The sequence below is a fragment of the Acanthochromis polyacanthus genome, chromosome 6, assembly GCF_021347895.1.
Source record: "Acanthochromis polyacanthus isolate Apoly-LR-REF ecotype Palm Island chromosome 6, KAUST_Apoly_ChrSc, whole genome shotgun sequence".
Classification (NCBI taxonomy): domain Eukaryota; kingdom Metazoa; phylum Chordata; class Actinopteri; family Pomacentridae; genus Acanthochromis; species Acanthochromis polyacanthus.
The window spans coordinates 7,383,301-7,402,507 of NC_067118.1; the positions used below are offsets into that span (position 1 = coordinate 7,383,301).

At 39.3% G+C, this 19,207-nt stretch overlaps 1 protein-coding gene across 2 annotated transcripts in view; it reads left to right on the top strand.

Moving 5' to 3' along the window:
- Window positions 1-19,207, top strand: part of lamb2l (laminin, beta 2-like) — a 94,739-nt gene that overhangs the window by 26,829 nt on the left and 48,703 nt on the right. For both annotated transcript variants that reach the window (XM_051949811.1, XM_022205946.2), the window contains exons 3-9: window positions 6,264-6,433; window positions 13,679-13,814; window positions 14,129-14,202; window positions 14,494-14,682; window positions 15,427-15,490; window positions 17,787-17,989; window positions 18,309-18,438. In XM_051949811.1, the coding sequence (XP_051805771.1) occupies window positions 6,264-6,433; window positions 13,679-13,814; window positions 14,129-14,202; window positions 14,494-14,682; window positions 15,427-15,490; window positions 17,787-17,989; window positions 18,309-18,438 (966 nt within the window). The remainder of the gene's footprint in view (window positions 1-6,263; window positions 6,434-13,678; window positions 13,815-14,128; window positions 14,203-14,493; window positions 14,683-15,426; window positions 15,491-17,786; window positions 17,990-18,308; window positions 18,439-19,207) is intronic.

Consider the following 19,207-nt stretch of genomic DNA (forward strand, 5'->3'; position numbering starts at 1 on the left):
CTCCTACCTCCTCCTACATGCAGGTATCTGGGTCAGTCGATTATTAACTAGATTATGCTGCATTATTGGAGCCAGACACTGTCGGCTCCAATAACAGTGAGCTGTAGTTGGCTTTATTCCTGCAGTATTAGTGAATGGATGAAATAATGAATGAATATGCAGGTTACCTTGCCTGGATTATTATTTAAATTTAAAGTATAAATGTAAATACATATGACGTCTGTGTGTAAAAACTCTGTAAGAATTAGTAAGCCTCAAAGTTTGGCCTCTTCTTGAAATCTGCTCCAATAAGACGAAGGTAAAAGTTCAATGTGTCAGGATGCCAGACAGACGTATGACTACTATTATCATTAAACAGTACAAATAGTGTAAATAAACCTACTTTATGCTTATATTTTATAAGGAAAAACACCTGTACATCTATAATTTCAATAAATTCTGTATTTTCAGACTGTAGCTATTATTTGCCTAATTTTCAGAGAGAATCAGGTCTTTTTTTTTTTAGATCAACTAATCAAAAATATACCTTTATTTCTAACTGTGCCCGTTGTTTAGTTAATAGATATCCAACACTTCCTCCTCGGTCACCTGTTTGCAGCATCAGTACAATAAGGGTCATGTGAGTGTTTTCACCCAAAGACCGTAAATGACACTCAGCAAATTCTTGCTTGTGCTCATGTCTTGTACCATCTATTTTTTATGTGCAGAGCTGGAGAAGGTGTTTGCATCTCTTTTCGTCCACCGCTCCGACATCTGGAATGTTTCCTCTAATGAATAACATTTTTCCCTCCGTCGCTGCATTCCTGCCGTAACTCAGTATACAAGATGCCTCCGGCCGTGTTTACCTGCGACTCGTCCTGCGTGCTGTAATCAGCCTCTGACAAACCAGCTGGTGTCCGACAGTCAAAATCCATATGAACAGCTTCAGTTTCTGTGCTTTTTGGTCACAAAACAAGAACCTTCACCTAACTGATGGGCTCTCGGTGGCCTGATTTGAAGGCTTAACTTGGGGTGTGCATGGAGACCGGTGTGGGTGGTACCCAACATTAAAAAGGGAATTATTTTCTTTAAATTCTTTAACTTTGTGAAGTATTAACAAATCCAACTTCTGTGTGTAATACCCAGTAAGAGATGTTGAATGTCAAAGTTTACCTGTTTCTTGAAATCTGGTCCAATAAATTTAAAAATAAGTAAGAAGTTCAGGGTGTCAGGATGCTATATGACCATACAATATATTATCACTAAACAGTAAAAACAGTGTAGATAAACCAACTATATGCTTATATTCCAGAGGTAAATGCATCTGTATTTTCGGTGAATTATCATAAATTCTCAGACAGTAGATGGATTCAGTGTCCACAATGACCTATGCTGATGTTAATTTGTCATCTTCCCAAGTCCACAAAGGTACACATGTGCCAGGAAAACAGCAGGAATGATTGTTTTGAGGCTACTTCAACGGTAAAAGAGCTCATATTAAAATAATAATTGATGCTGGACTTTGGAGATGCTTTGATTTGGACCTGCTTCCCATCAACACTATTGAATTCTCCAGATATCTTGTGCTGCGTCTATAAAAATGCTTTGATTTGAAGGAAATTGGCTCACTGACCTGCTGAAATCTGCAACCAGCTGCTATACTTTGCATCGAAATGCAAAATCTCAATTCTTAAAGCATCCTTGTGGGTGTTTATGTGATCAAAGTGGCGGATAATGAAACGTACCTACACTACTGTTCAAAAGTTTGGGGTCACTCATACAATTTCAAGTTTTCCGTGAAACCTCACACTTTTATCCATGTGCTAACATAACTGCACAAGGGTTTTCTAACCATCAATGAGCCTTTCATCACCACTAGCTAACACAATGTAGCATTAGAACACAGGAGTGATGGTTGCTGGAAATGTTCCTCTGTACCCCTATGGAGATATTCCATTAAAAATCAGCTGTTTCTAGCTAGAATAGTCATTTACCACATTAACATTGTCTAGACTGGATTTATCATTCATTTAATGTTGTATTCATTGAAAAAAAAAAGCTTTACTTTCAAAAATTAGGAACTTTCTGAGTGACACCAAACTTTTGAACGGTAGTAGCAGACCGATGTGCACAAACATGGAGACAATGAAAATGCAGTACAACTACACAGTACATCTTGTCTACTATTACGCCCATCTACATAAGGTTTTTAGCGTCATTTATGCATTAACATCTCATGCACACCCTCTGATAGCTTGCATCTGTAGGTACAAATGCATTTACAAATGCATATAGTAAAACCCTGAGAGTGGAGATGCTGGTATAGTTAGCGCTATGCACCACAGGACGAATACAATGCTGCCGTTCTTCATGCTAGTTGGGGCAGGGGAAAGCCGAGTGGAAGATGGCTGGTTCGGCCCACACAGAGAGGGGGAAAAGCACGGATGTCTTTATAGAAACTGAGTCTGTTTTACAGGTGAGCGTAGATGACGGCTTTGCTTTGTAATTACCAACACAAATGCCCTTTCTTTTTCTGCCTCAACACGGCCTGACGGATTGGAGAAAGCCATTAGAGGCAGAATGACCCAGGTTTAACGGCATTCCTCGCACGTGTGGTCTATTTCAAAACGCAGCGGTTAATTAAAAACTGAGGCTGAATTACGAGCGCCGAAGGCTGCATGCCGAGACAGAGGACCTCGTAACACATCCGAGTGTCGCTTTCATCACTTCATCAGTCTGAAATATGCACTTAGATCACTTAGATGCCTTCCTTCCTTAAGATAGTCATGTTTTTGACAAATGTGAATTGATTTTACTCACTGTCAGAGTATATAAATCAATTTAGTAGTATTTCTTCAGGCTTTGTAGTGAGTCTTTCTCCACTACAGGGTGTCTCTAAAGTCTGGACAAATAGGTAATCTCATTAACTATCATTTTTTTGCCTCCACAGATTAAATATGGCTCTTACATTTTTTTGTTCATGAAGTTGTTGAAGACGTCATGAAAAGTTCCATCTTTGAGCTCATAACAAAAAAAATGATAATAGAGGAGTCAACTAGTGATATTTCCAAAGCCATAAGTAGCTGCATGTCACAATAATACAAAACTAGACATATAGAATACTTTTTAATATGAAATACTTGATCACAGAAATGAAAAAAATAAGGGTTTTGATTAACTTTGATGACTGATTGAGCAAGTTTGACAGCACAAAAACACAAAAATGCTGATCTAGTCCAAGGAAGACATTATTGTAGTTTTGAAAATGGTTTAATATGGGCGTATTTTTAATTTTTCATACTCGACGTTTTTGGCAGGAGACACTGAATCAATGACGATTAGAAATAACATTGTTCTTAATCATTTCTGAGATATTGTAGTTGAAACATCCTCAAATTTCAATGTGAGAAAAAAACCTGCTGGAAGTGTGTAGAAAGACTTTTTTTTAAAATCTCAGAAAGTCTTACAAAGTATTTGACATATCAAGCTAAAATTTCACAGATATCTTCATAGTTATCTGCAGTTTATGGGGTTTATGCTATAAAAAGTTCAGGCCAATCCAAGATGATCCAGCAGAAATTCTTCTAAAAATGTGAGATTCGAGACGGAGTGACCTACAGTCCAACACTTGCTTTTTTTGTTCATGGAAGGAGCGTTTGTGTGTTCAGTGTTTTATGATGCCTCACCTGGTTCAGGTTATTTGACCAGTGAATGAACCTGCTCTGTGAAGTCATACCTGCAGGGTGAGGTCAGCTGAAACCCAGTTACAGCTCTGAATCAGTTTCTGTTTGAGTAGGATAGTCAAACTATATATTCAGCTTTAGCACAGACATATGAAGTGTTTTACTGCATCTCTTAAAACTCGCTATCGAGGGAACTGCAAAGTCAAACATTCTACTTTCTTGTATCTGCACATTACATGCTTGAGTTTCAGTGCTGCATCGCCTCGTGTTTTATGTTTGACCAGGGTGTGTTAGATCTTTATCTGCAGTCCACAAGTTTGCCCTCGAACACATCCACGTGCATTCCTGAATGCACACACCATGAATGTTGTCCCATTTCATATTACATCTGTTACATTTACTGTACATGTTGTGGAAACACATCGCAGGTTGATTTTTGTTGGTATATTCTGTGCTTCCTGTCCGGTTTATTTAGAACTGGCAGCAATGTTGGGCAGGCGGTTAATGTTAATGTTTCACAGGAATTCAGTTCAATCTTTGACTTGAACTCAGGGCATGGCGTTTATTGTGTGTTTCTGTTTCGCTCGGGTTTGCAGTCTATGCATACGTTTTCAGTTTTGGATTTTTGATGGCAGTTTTGTGTATAATCTTGGATCTTTTTCATTACAAAATCATAGAAATTGTACAGATAGTGGCGTGATGTTTTCTCGTCTGGTTCAAGAGAGTATCTTAAGTGCATTGTGTCACTAAGCATTATAAATCCTGACCTGCAACAGTTTAAAAGCTGCCATTTTTGAACAAATTGAGACCACTTTATGTGCCTCATCGTGACTCAGAAAAACTGATTGGAATGCGTCACTTCTGTTCAAAGGATAATTTGACTGAGAATCACTACTATTTGCATGGCACTTAGGCTTTCATAAACAAAACCAGGAAGATGGAAGATACGCTGCGTTTATGATGAGGAATCTGACCAAGTAGTTCTTCATCTGCACTCCACACGTCCATGTCTTTAAAAACAACATCACTGGCAGCTTTTAGTGATTCTTTTCAATCTGTGTGACCACTTTACGGGTGCACAAGTCTTTATGTATGGATTTGAATTGTTTCTAGCAATTTGAGGTCATGCAATCATACTGAAGTGCTGCACATAAACAATTTGAGGTCTGAAAATTTGCTCTGATGCCATGTTTCTCACAGTGCTGCCATCATTTGATGCAAACACAACAGGAAACTAGCCCTCGTTTCAGACACTGCACTGCTGCCACCCAACTGGCTATTGGATAATTGCACTGACTAGTCAGGTGGACAGGTGTTCCTAATAAAGTGCTCACTGGATGGGCGGCAGCACAGTGTTTTTCTCATACTACGGAGGATGCTTTTGATTCCATGTCAGACCATCCTCGTCTTTCCCATCAAGCCTCAACATGCAGCTTCTGTTGTTTTCTGCAGATCAACAGGATGAAAGACTTTCATTTATCTCTCTCGACATCTCCCTTCCCCTATCAGTAGACCGCCAAGACTTTTTTCTGGCAGGCACGGAAGTCATGACTTGTGATTATCATTCTCATCACACTGGGACATGAAAACTAGGGCTTGGTAGGAGTGATCTGTGAGAAGCACTAATGCTGACATCAAGTGTCTGTCTGATGGTGTTTTAAATGTAAACTGATTGGAGAGAGATTACTTGAAATGGTTTATTGCCTTCAAAATGTGAAAGACTTATGACCAGAGCATCCACTAAGCAATTAACAACTTGTAAAATGGAAAACACGATTCTGTCAAGGTGGATGCTAGAAGAAGACTCAATTGCAGACACTATAAAGAAATCTGAAGTCGAGTTTTAATTTAAAAAAACAACAAAATGATGCAAATGGTAACTTAAGTCCAGATAAACCAAAAAACCTAGAGGTGGCAAACCAAAAGTATAAAAAAGACAACTAAAGCACCCTTGAAGAAAGGAAAAAAAAATAACAAATCAGTTTTAAAAACAAACGCACAAATCAAATTTTTACGAGGAACATGAAGAAAACCAAGAAGACCAATACAAAGGAAACAAACTTGAGGCTATAAGGGACAAATTGGCAAAGATAGGACTATTTATACACTCAGAACTGGCTGTAGAGGCCAGACACAGATAAAACTGATGAAAGAAATCAAAAGAGGAGGGAAACATACAAAAAGCAGGAAATACAACAACTAGAGATCAACAACAAAGTGCCAAAAGTATGTTATGTTTAGACTTTGGTGCCAAAGGTAACTTAAGTCCAGATAAAAAAAAAAAAAAAAAATAGAACTGGCAAACCATAAATATCCAAAAGACAGTTGAAGTCCACAGTGAAGAAAGAAATAAAATAACATATCAGGGTTTAAAAAAAACAAATAACCCCCAAATTGGCAAAGATAAGACTATTTTTATTCAGACCAGACACGGCTGAAACTGATGAAAGCAATCAGAAGAGGGACAACAGTCAAAAGGCAGGAAACAAAACAGCTAGAGACACAAAAGGATGGGACTTTTTTCAAAATAAAACAGGAAACTACAACTAATCAAAAAGAGGTTCAAACAATTACTCTCCCCTTTGTTTCTGCCACCTGCAGCTCTCGGTGTGATTGGACAGGAGGTCCCATCAAGCCCTCACGGCTGCACCGAGGGAAGCTGTTACCCGGCAACGGGAAACCTTCTGATTGGACGGGCCGTCAACCTCACCGCCACCTCCACCTGCGGACTGAATGGTCCGGAGGAGTACTGCATCGTCAGCCATCTGCAGGTCAGAACACGCCGACGCTTAGTCAGAGAACATTTTAAAAGAAACAAGATGATGGCTCTATTCACACCTTCCAGGAAAAGACTAATTAGGCTAGTTAAACAATGTATTTTTCTGCTGCTCATTATGCACTATGACTCACATTAATTGCTCCACAGTTTTAAATTTTTAGTGGCCAAGAGGGATTAGAACTACATGACTTGTGAGATTAATACAAAATACTTTTTCAAAAAATCTTTTGTTTTGACTGCTGATTTAACCACTTCACCTACCGTACACTTTACATTCTAAACAAAGTCTAAACATAACATACTTTTGAATTTAAAAACATTCAAAAACCCACAATGCACCAAATTTTGACAAAGAACATGAGGAAAACAAGACAGGTTGATACAAAGGAAACAGACTGGAAGGTACAGCGGACAAAGTGGTAAAGACAAGACTATTTATATGTACACTAGGAATGAGTGAAACTGATGAAGGCAATCAAAAGAGGAGGGGAAACAGTCAAAGGGCAGGAAGTAAAACAGCCAGAGACCAACAACAAAATGGTGGAAAAGGTAACTGAAGTCCAGATGAATATAAAACCCGAGAGCTGGCAAACCAAAAATATTCAAAATACATTTGAAGCACACACTGAAGAAAGAAAAAAAAACATATTATGTTTAAAAAAACAAACAAACAAGCAAACAAACAAAAAACAAAATGCACAAACCAAATCTTTACAAGGAACAGTAGGGAAGCCAGGCAGGTCGATACAAAGGAAGCAAACTGGATGCTTAAAATGACAAATTGGCAAAGATAAGACTATTTATGTTTATACCAGACACAGATGAAACTGATGAAGGCAATCAAAAGAGGAGGGAAAACAGTCCAAAGCAACCAGTCAATGCTTTTTTTAATATATTAAAGAAGTCAGATGTAATCAGCCACCTAAAGTCATACACGGATTCAGGCTGAAGGTCAAAATGTGATACATGTTTAAGAATATTCTCCTTCAAAACATCAATTTCAACAATGCAGTTTTCTTTTTTTTAAATGACATGTATGGCTGAAAACAATCCAGTGGGCCTGAGTATGTGTATGACTTCACATTCTTTAGTGCTGAATAATTACGCTACAACTGTCGTCTTTCTGATTTTAGAAAGCTGAAATTTTCCAGGACAGTTTATTTAGGTGCGGTTTGTGTGTTCGGGAAAGTTTGTTTGTTCTTCATCATTCACTCGACACTACTTCATCTTCAATTGTTCATCCCTCCCGCTTGTTTGTGGCCTGGTTTCCATCAGCGAGGCCCCTCTAACGACACACATCCACCAGGTGTAGACATACGAGTCAGCCACACCTTCACTCGAACTCACTCCCTTGCACTTCAGTTTTTTGCAAACATCTGTCTGCTCATTTTGGGGATAATTAAGGAATGTAGACGAATCATAACAGCATAAAAATTCTAGCTCCAGTGTCACACTGACACCAAAACCACCGTCCTTAACCACAACAGGCTGGTTTGGATTCCAGCCCACGGCCTTTTGCAGCATGTCATCCCCCTTTTCTCATCTTTCTTTTCATTTATTGCTATAATTTATGGCATAAAATATCATACCCATAAGATCCTCATTAGCTTTTGCAAGGCGGGAGCTATTCTTCCTGGGGTCTTCATAATTTCACACAAAATACATACAAAAATGCACATACACAATACATACGACACACATTGAACCAAAGAAGCATTAAACACGAAAAACTCCCACACTGTATCATCATAAGAATGCAATTTTTGTTCTCCAACAAAGATTCTGTGACCCAACAATAATAACGATCTGCTCTAGAAACCAGCCATGATTTCAGTTTCAGATCACATGATTTGTCTTATTGCTTTAAGTTTGTACCGTTTCCTGCAGTATACATGTCATTAGGACATACTACTTTGTCATAACATCGCACCTTGAACTCTGTTAGTGTCATATTCTGAGCTCAACTTTGCGTTTTTATTCAAATGTTAGTCTGAAATCTGATTTATTGATAGAGATAAGACTCCTTAGATTGGTTTTAAAGTCACCTAAATGATACATGCACCTCATAGCTGCTGATTTCTTTAGTGGTAAAAGTAATCCTAGTGATTCTTGTCTGTACAAATGCAAACAGGAATATCTGGCAACCAGACTCCAAATTGTAAACCGATATGCTTTGAAAAAAAGACACCATATTTCTGGCTAATGTTCAGGTGTTGCTACATGCAATATGAAACTGAGCTGTTCAGATTTTTGCTTCTCTGACATTTTACATTCTGCCGAGCTTCCTCTAAGAAACACGGCCTTCAATTTTTAAAAAAAAATCTGCAAAATGTCCCTTTGTTTTGTGTTCACTCTTCATGAGGTTAAAATGCACTTTATTTTTGATTAAAATACATGTTTCTAATGTATTATTTTGTTCATATTATGCAGATAAACTGATGAATAGATGCATAATTGGTGTAAATGACAACAGCTTCTATGTCTGCATCTGCAGTATGCAAGACTATATTTAGATGAGACAGGTGAAACTGATGAAGGCAATCATAAGAGGAGGGAAACATACAAAAGACAGGAAGTGAAACACCTGGAGACCAAGAATACAATGGTGAAAAAGGTAACTTAAGTCCAGATGAATAAACAAACACAGAGCTGGCAAAGTAAAAATATCCTAAAGATCATTGAAGCACACACTAAAGAAAGAAATAAAATACCATATGAGGGTGAAAAAAAAACACACAAACCAAAAACCACAAGTCAAATTTTGACAAGGAACGTAAAGGAAACCAGGCAGGTCGATACAAAGAAAACAGCCTGGATCCTAAAAGGGACAAATTGTTAAAGACAAAACTATATATAATTAGACCAGACACGGTAAAACTGATGAAGGCAATCAAAAGAGGAGGGAAAACAGTCAAAAGGCAGGAAGTAGAACAGCTGGAGACCAACAACAAAATGGTACAAGTCGGTAACAAGTCCAGATAAATCGAAAAACATATAGCTGACGAACCAAAAATATCCAGAAGACAAGTAAAGCACACACCAAAGAAAGAAATATAATAACATATCAGAGTTACAACACAAATTAAAAAAACTCCCGAAATGCATAAACCAAATTTTGACAAGGAACATGAAGAAAACCAGGGAGAGTGAAAACAAACTGGAGGCTAAAAGGGACAAATTGGCAAAGACGAGACCATTTATATTTAGACCAGACACAGGAGAAACTGATGAAGGTAATCAAAAGAGGAGGGAAAACAGTCAAAAGGCGGATTCGAATGATTATTCTCCCCTTTGTTTCTGCCACCTGCACCTCTTGATGTGATGATCGGTATAAATGGCAACAGAAAACAGTTTCTACATCCACATCTGCAGAATGCAACTCTTGTTTTCCCTTCTCTCCCTGCATGACACCACTTCTTGCGTGTCCACCACCGTGTTTGCATCCGTGCATGTATGTGCCTGCACTTCCATCGCCTCGGGGCAGGAATATTCACCTCTGACAGCTTCCAGGTGAACATGATTGACACTCTTTGATTGGTGAGAGGCCCTCTTGTTACGACAGAAAGGGGAAGGACGTGGTGACAACCTATCCCTCGTGAAACATTTGTCTCTCAGCTTTTAAGAGACTTCATCAATCATTTGTGTTTGACGTAGCCTCTCCAAGGTGGTGTTTTTAGTTGCCCGTGAGATGACATTGCAGAGACTTTACCTCCAATAGGGGCCCTTAGCACTCACCTGGTAGCATAGAAAGAAAAAGAAAGTCAGAACAAAGAAGGGAAAGCAAATGATGGCAACTGGAAGAAATTCAAAGAAATGCACAAGGAAAGGCAGGAAGAATAGTAGGTATCAATGAGTTTCAGAGCCGAGGCAGAATGAGGGAGGAGGGGCGCACTTTTTCGTTTTTTGTAAAACCACCGTCGTAGTGTGACAAAGAAGCGTTTTCAGATCTGCGTCGGACTTACATCAGCGTATTGTTGGAGCAGAAAGCCTCGTAGCTGAGCTGACCAGGCTTGACTAATGGGAGATAAATGAGAGCTCAGAAGAGGGAGGGAGGGTCTTAAAGCCACACAAGTTAACACCGAGCACCAGCAGCTTTACAGTGCCCCTCAAGGATAGCACAAAGAGGATTCACAACGTCGGTTTCTACGTTGACATCAGAGCTATGAACTTTCTGAAAAAACACCTGAAATCTTGGATTTTTGGAAGCTAATCTGAGTGAATAATCAGACTCTAAAAATCACACGGCTCCAGAGGATGGATGGACGAGATTAGGACGTGGGAAGATTAATGCTGGGATTAGCGACTGTAGGTGAAGCTGGCAAGCATGCATGTAAAAACACACGTGCACATGCGGTCGTGCACATCCACACGCTTTCTTTTCAGCTCTCAGCCAAGTTGGTTTAACAGCCGTGTTGTTGTTCGCAGCTTAATCACCCCTGACAACAACCTAATTAAGAAACGCTGCCCTGGAATCCACAGTTTCTCCATGCCAACTCTCAGTTTAGCCTTGTTCCCTTGACCTGCTCCCCTCTTCACGGCCTCCTCTCCAGTCACCCACTTCACCATCTCCCACCATCTCAGGCCTCCTTCTCCTTTGTCCTCCAGCTCCGATGCTCTTTGAAACCCCTCTCCACTGCTCTCACCTGCATCTTTCCCTTTTCAAATCCACCCTTTCCAACTTTTTCGATAACACACCCCTTCATTCAGGCTCATAGTCTTGACCTTGGTCCAGACTTTCTTTAATCATTCCCATGCTCTCTGCTGCCTCATCAGTGTCATTTTTTCCACAAACTTGAGTGCATTTTATTGTCCTTCCTCCTTCATCTGCTCCATCAGTGCCTCACTGTGATCTTTTTATTTGTCCCCATTTTTGTCGTTGATGCAAAAGTTAAAGTCTGTAGGATGAAGAGCTTTATATATTTGGGCATATCTGTTGTTTGACTCTTGTGCTGAAAAATCGTTGCATGTGATGAAGAAAATAGCACATCCTTTTGCTACAAACACCCTCTACCCCTAGTGTCCACTCTTAATTCCATTACCTTTGACATTGATAACTCCCTTACTGTTTGTTGTCTGCCAGTCCCCTTGATTCCATCAACATTGTCGTTGATTAGCAACCATATGCAAACTGAACACTGTTCTTTTCTGTATTTACATGCTGTCAACTCCCAGCTGTCTGACCAGCTTTATAAAATGTTTTACTCTTCTACATATTCTGTTTTGACTTACCCTCACAGACTCAAGGTCTGTGTTGCTAAGCCAACCCTACGCTACTGTTCGAAAGTTTGAGGTCACTTAGAAATGTCCTTGTTTTTGAAAGAAAAGCAGGTTTTTTTTAGTGAAGATAACATTAAATTAATACTAAATCCAGTATAGACATTGTTAATGTGGAAAATGACTATTCTAGCTGGAAACAGCAGATTTTTAATGGAATATCTCCATAGGGGTACAGAGGAACATTTCCAGCAACCATCACTCCTGTGTTCTAATGCTACATTGTGTTAGCTAATGGTGTTGAAAGGCTCATTGATGATTAGAAAACCGTTGTGCAGTTATGTTAGCAGTAAAAATGTGAGTTTTCATGGAAACATGGAATTGTCTGGGTGACCTCAAACTTTTGAATGTTAATGTGTGCTGGAATACACCTCACTACAGCAAACTTCACATGAGGACTTTGGGTAAATTTCTTCAACACGCTGCTTTTACAATCTGCAGCAATCACCTGAGGTCCTGTGTGAGATTATTGTTTGTGAAGGTCATCATCACCATTTCAGTCCACACTCATATATTTCGGCATAGACTACCGTTAGTGTACATTGGATGTTCTGGGTTTTTATCCATCTTTTTGAACGTTAGCTGCTTTTTGAACATATAAAAATTCTACAAACTTACAAAGTCCACACCAAAGCAAGTTGCTCTGACCTACAGGAAACACTTTGTTTTAAGTCCAGGCTTTTGTTCTGTTACCTACAGTTGTAAAGCACACTTTATATACCCTTGTAATCGTGTATATCATGGCTGTTTTGGGTTTCCAATGACTCCTGTTTGTATATTTTTGACAGCAGATTGTGTTATTTTTACAGGAGACCTAATATAAATCTGTTAAAAAAGAACCAAAAGTCATGATTGTCATGTGTTTCCAGGATTCTATTTTGGACAATTGAGAGTTACGGAAGCCACTGGAAACTCAAGGTTGCCATGAGTAGAAATGTTTGATGGAAGAACATTCTGTAAAGTGTTCCTCAGCAACATTCCTAACACATCCTCAGAATGTTGCAGGCAAAATATCCCACTTTGTAGCAACCAATAACGTAATGATTTTGGCCACTGTAAATGCAATAAAACCAATATCATAAAAACTTATTTCCAATAAAATGCAGTGCTGTTTATGTATTATTGCAATATTAGCTGCGGTTATTAAATTTTCTAAGGACTTTTTTAATGCTAGGCCACTAGCGTAAGAACTTATTAGGTTATTGGCTCAAAAACGTTATTACATTATTGGCTTTGTTACATTTGAAATGCCCAAAATTATTAAGTTTTTGGCCGTTATTACATTATTGGTCATTACACACCTGTAGATGGCCTTAAATGTGAATAATATGGAGTTACTAATAATGGTACATTTGAACTCCTGTATTTATATTTTTAACTGTGCACATAGCAGACAACATTGGAATTCCTCTGGGAAAAAATGAAACTTTCTGTGCGATTCTCAAAATATGATTTGCCACAGTTGTCACAAGCGCATTAGAACAGATTTATTCTCTCTGGTTCGACCTTCCCTGTGTCTATGTACATGTGAAATACCAAAAATGCACTCTGTGATCTGTGCTGTTCACCAAGATAAAGCCCGCTTAGTCTCGCTTTTGCCTTTCATTCTTATCCTCATTCCTCCATCTCTCCTACTGTCTTTCTTCCTCGCTCTTCGTCTTCTTTCTCTTTTACTTGGTGCTTTCTTTGGTCTCCCTCCGACTGTTCTTCCTTTTCAGTTTTTTTAATCCAGTTAGACACAATCCAGTCCCCTCCAGCGTTTTGCTCCAGTGACATTGACACCCTGAGCCACATTAGTTCAGATCAACAGACATGCAGAGCTACATCTAAAGTGACTTATTGCACAGCTGGGTGAAAAACTAAAAATAGCCATCCTGCCTGCTAACTTTCAATTTCCTTTAATGCAACTCATGTTTTTCCAGTTGTCGTTTCCTAAATCAAGCGTTTTTTTCTCCGTCACCAGGAGTCAGATAAGTGTTTTAGATGTAACTCCCAGCGTCCCTACAACCCTGACCACCACCGAAACAGCCACCGCATCGAAAATGTGATCTACCTCACAGACAGGAACGGAGACAACACCTGGTGGCAGTCTGTCAACGGTGGGTATATTTACTGTGTAGCAGAACACAAGAACATGGTCAGTGTGGTTGTTCTGCCGGCTGACTCTGTCTTCATACGTTCATGTTTGCGCCTCGTTTTTTAAAGGTTGCATCCAAACAGTAAAAGAGGACGTTTATGCATTAATGCAGTGAGTTTTGCTGAATCTGTCCAAGCAGGAACAGTGACAGACTTTGATATTCCCTAAAGAAAGAGAGAAATTTCTCTGACAGTCATTCAAGCAGACAGCGACTCGAGAAAACACGACATAAGGTGTGCTTTTGGGGCATTAAATTACATTTTTCTTCCTCCACAGGGCAGGAGGACGTCAGCATCCGACTGAACCTGGAGGCCGAATTCCACTTCACACATCTCATCATGAAGTTCAAGGTAGGTGTGTGTGCGTATGTGTGTATGAAGTTTTAAGAATAACAGAGGTCTTCAAAGACACACAATGGTGTTTGCAGAACTGTGGTCTAAATACAGTGCTGTATTGTGCTTGAACATGTCGGGGGGGGGACATACCTGTCTAGGTGTGTGTTTGTTATGTACACTCAGAAATCTGGTGGCTGCATTCCATCGGGCCCTTATCTGTTGGTTGAGCAAACGTTAAACAAAAGCTTTAGATAAATCAGTCAGACGAAGATATGATATGATGTCTCTCTTTCTTTGCCTCTTCAGACGTTCCGACCTGCAGCCATGATCATCGAGCGTTCGGCTGATTTCGGCCGTAAGTGGCGCCCCTATCGCTACTTCGCCTCAAACTGTACGAGGACTTTCCCCGGCATACCTGCCAACGGCCTGCAGCACATCAACGACATCATCTGCGAGGAACGCTACTCTGACATCGAACCCTCCACTAACGGAGAGGTAAGACGCTGAAAGAGTACCGCAAGCAGTAGTAGAAGAGGTCTGTTGAAGGATGAAGCTCAATAGGCTTACCATTGCTCCAAACCTACAAATCCCAACTGAAGGTGTGAATCTCATGAAGGAGATGTTTACATCGACATACACAGTTGTGACCAAAAGTTTACATTCACTACATACATGCATGTGTTTCGATGATTCAATGAGTGAAAGGAATCATTTGAAACTCAAGACTGCCATGATATGCATAGTCTTGGTATGTTTAGAAAAGCTTTTGTTCACAGCTCTAGTTTCCATTTTATGAAAGGTTTCAATATGTCTTGGAAGCTGGAGGCAGTGTACGGTTAAGTGTTACTCAGATCTGAGCCAGTATTATGTGGGTATTCATTGTAATGCGGTGTTCTTCAGTTTGGACACACTTTCTCATTGAGTGGTTTTTATTTGTTTTACCTTTTGAGTGTGTTTTGGTGATGAACCTTGAATATAATCACAGCTTTTATTTGTTTGACAGGGCTGTTGCTGATCAAATTTCTTCGATAACTTTTAGCAGAAATGAGGTTTAATTTGATCAAAATCGAAAGTGTTAAACATGAAAGAATAATTTTTAGGAGGTTACTGCTGTCACAAACAGAAGTGTATCTAAAATTGCTCAATGCCTATTTAAGTGAAAAAAATTGTGTATTTTTAAGAAGTAGTGGGATTTCTGTCTGAATTTCTCTCGCTGAAAAATTATTTTCTGTATTCCAGGTCATTTATAAAGTCTTGGATCCGGCCATTCACGTGAAAGACCCATACAGCCTGGACATTCAAGGTTAGTAAAGACTTTTTAAACATTTAACAAAAACAGGGAACACAATCTGGAGCAGGACAGGATGTCTTATTTTGTATTTCACCTTGACTTAAAAAAAAAAAAAAAAATCACATACTGTCCACAAGCAAAGACTGTGCTCAGGAGGAATTTGGATGATTTTTTGTGTTCTAAAAAGATTCTGCTGCAGATTAAGACCCAGGTTTTTCCATCTCTCATGGCCCATTTACAACCTGGTGTTAACATGTGATTTGTAGCTGGATAACTTATCTGGATGAAGGGAAAATTCCCAATAATGTCACCTGCAAACTGCAATTTATGTACCTACGCAACCTTGTGAAAAGCCAAGCAAACAAACAAACAATTAACATTGTCTTGTTGAAACATCCAACTGTGTCCAAGATTAACCTTCTGTCTGATAAATGTGGAGGTAATCCTCCTTCTTCATTATTCCATTTACTATGTGTAAAGCTGGTTGATAGTAGATTTGGTGTTCTTAGGGATAAATTCACAATAACGTAAGCTGCAGACTGCAATTTATAAGAAAAAAAGTCAAACTCTTGTTTCAACCCCATGCAAAGCCAACAAACAAACAATTAACATGAACTTAGCAGTAAAAAAATGGAATCTGTGCAGCAGCATTGCTTCCCTTAACCTAGGATGCATCATTACTGTTGAAAAGTCCAATTTCTGGCACAGAACTGACATGATGAGAACGTACACTGCCTGTCCAAAAAAAGAGTCACTGCTTGAATTTAACTAAGCAAACAGGTAAGAGCCTTCCATTGGCTAATTACTGCAGTGGTAAATATGTTTCAGTTTCAGCAACTTCTTTAACTCTAGCTGATACAATAAGGAGCTTCTCATTTCTTAAACATGTTGGAAGACATATCCTGTGGTGATGGAAAGGATGTTAATCTGTTTCAGAAGGGTCAAAGCAAAGAAAACAACTAAAGAGATTTCTGAAACAACTAAAATCGGGTTAAGAACCGTCCATAGCTCAAAAACATTCATCATGTCTTATTATTAAAAACTGTCAAGGTAATCAACATCTGTCTATTCACTTTATGTCTGAACAAAAGAACTCAAAACTACTGTAAGAACCGTCCAACGCATTTTTAAAACCTGAAAGATAGTGGTGAACCATCATCTTGGAGGAGCAAATGTGGTCGGAACAAACTCTTGGGTGATCGTAGTAAACCAACAGTAGAACCCACGGCTATGTTTAATAGTGAAAGTAAGAACATTTCTACATGAACAATGTGAAGGAAACTCAAAGGATTGATACTAAACAGCTGTAGCTCTGAGAAAACCACTGATCAGTGAGGCTAGTCAGAAAAAAATAGGCTTTAGTTTGCTAGGTAGCATAAAGATTGGACTCTGGAGCCGTGGAAGAAGGTCATGTGGTCTGATGAGTCCAGATTTACCCTGTTCCAGAGTGATGGGGGCATCAGGGTAAGAAGAGAGGCAGATGAAGTGATGAACTCATCATGGCGAGTGTCTACCAGCCTGTGGGGGTTAGGGTTATGATCTGGGGTTGGTCAGGTTCAGCAACGTTATGTTCCCAAAGAATGAGGTCAGCTGATACCTGAAGATACTGAATGACCAGGTCTTTACATCAGTGGAGTTTTTCTTCCCTGATGGCATGGACATGTTCCAAGATGATGATGCCAGGATTCATGAGGCTCACACTGAGAATGAGTGGATCAGGGAGCATGAGATGGACTGACCTCCACAGACTCCAGACCTCAGACCCACTGAGAATCTTTGGGATGCTCTGGAGAAGACTTTATCCGACTCTTCCATCATCAATTCAAGATCTTGATAGAAAATTAATGCATCTGTGGACAGAAATAAATGCTGTGACATTGAAGAAGCTTATCGAAATGATGCCACAGAGAATGTGTGTCGTTCTCATAACTACATGTGGTCCAATGAAACATTTGTGTGTGCGACTTTTTTTGGATGGGCGGTGTATTTTAATACCAGCTGTAGATGTAGAGACGCTTTGAGTTGGATGACAGTAACCAGAAAATACGTCTACATACAGATCACATGTTATTACATAGTGTGAGTTGGGTTTCTTTGTCTTTCCTGCAGGCTTGTCTACAACCTTCTCATTATTTTTCCACAGAATTTTTCATCAACCTTTTAAAATGTATTTTTGCTTCTATTTTGACAGCTTTATATTTTTCAGTCAAAACAAGTCAGCAAAGAAATGCATATTGATGAATTTTTAGTTTTTATTTATTTTTTGGCTCAATATGAGGTTGACTTGGTATTTTCCTGTCTTCTCCAGAACTTCTTCGCATCACCAACCTGCGCATCAACTTCACGAAGCTCAACACTCTGGGCGATGACTTGCTGGACCGGCGCTCTGATGTCCTGCAGAAATATTACTACGCCATCTACGAGCTGGTGGTCCGAGGCAGCTGCTTCTGTTACGGCCACGCCTCCGAATGCGCTCCAGTGCCGGGGGTCTACACCCAGGAGACCCTCACGGTGAGTCAACACCAGAACGTTATTTTTTTACCTGTAATCTGTAATTTCTGTGCAACTAATGAGAAACTCATGAGATGGAACAAGATGCAACTATATTCATCTCCAAAGGAAATTCTTTTGCCAGATATTGCACAGAAACAGAATTAAACAACATAAGAAAATGCAGTGCCGAGTGCAAAAGCAATAAGATATGAGTACGATACATGACTGAAAGTAAAAATAAATGAGATAAAATGTTGCACCTCGCTGGTGTCTGATGTGATTGCCGTTGCCCCTGCTGTCATTCATCTTCCTGCTGTCATCATTTTGCTGCCTTCAGACTGGTCAGATCCACGGTCGCTGTGTCTGCAAACACAACACCGAGGGCCTGAACTGTGAGCGCTGTAGAGATTTCCACCACGACCTGCCGTGGAGACCGGCCGAGGCAGAGAACCCGCACACCTGCAGAGGTAGACCTCAAGTTTACCACCTCACCACATGCAGGCGGTGAATTTTTGTATTTAAACTGCTGCCAGTTTTTAGTTTTTTATTGAAATACTTTCTGAGATTTTCTTTATTGTTTTAAAATGTGTATCTCTAGCTTAAATAGCAAGTGAAAGCCACACACAGCTAGAATTATTGTGCACTAAAACGTTCTGAGAAGGTTCTAGCAATGTTTTGTGCTAGGAGTTTTTTTTCATGTTCTCAAAATTTTCTTTCTAAAGCATGCTAAAGCTTAATTCTGAAAACATTTGCTGAATATTGACCTGAGAATGTCCTTCCCTTGTTATCATTGTAAGAATGTTTTATAGAAGAATCTTCTGTAATCTCAACAACACCAAAAATGGCTGACTGTTGGTTTGAGAACGTTCTTCTTTAGTTATCATGGAACATAATCTGACAACATCCTCCAGACATCCTCTGAATGTTAAAACGTTCTGTCTTAGTTCACTTTTAACCTCACAGGAACATTATTAGAAATGATAAATAGCATTCTTTGAACATCAGATTAAATGTTTTCTTTCAAACATTATTAGAACTTGTTGGTAATATTGGCCAATGTCATGGGAACGTTCCCTGCTTATGTAAAGGCTTCTTTTAGTTTCCAGAATGTAAGTTGGGTTTTATAGAAGAACGTTCTCAACAGCAACATCCCCTAAAATGTTCCACCTTTTTTAATATTTTACTTTACAGGAACATTTTATAAAAACACATTCTGTCTCCTGAGGCCTCGATAAC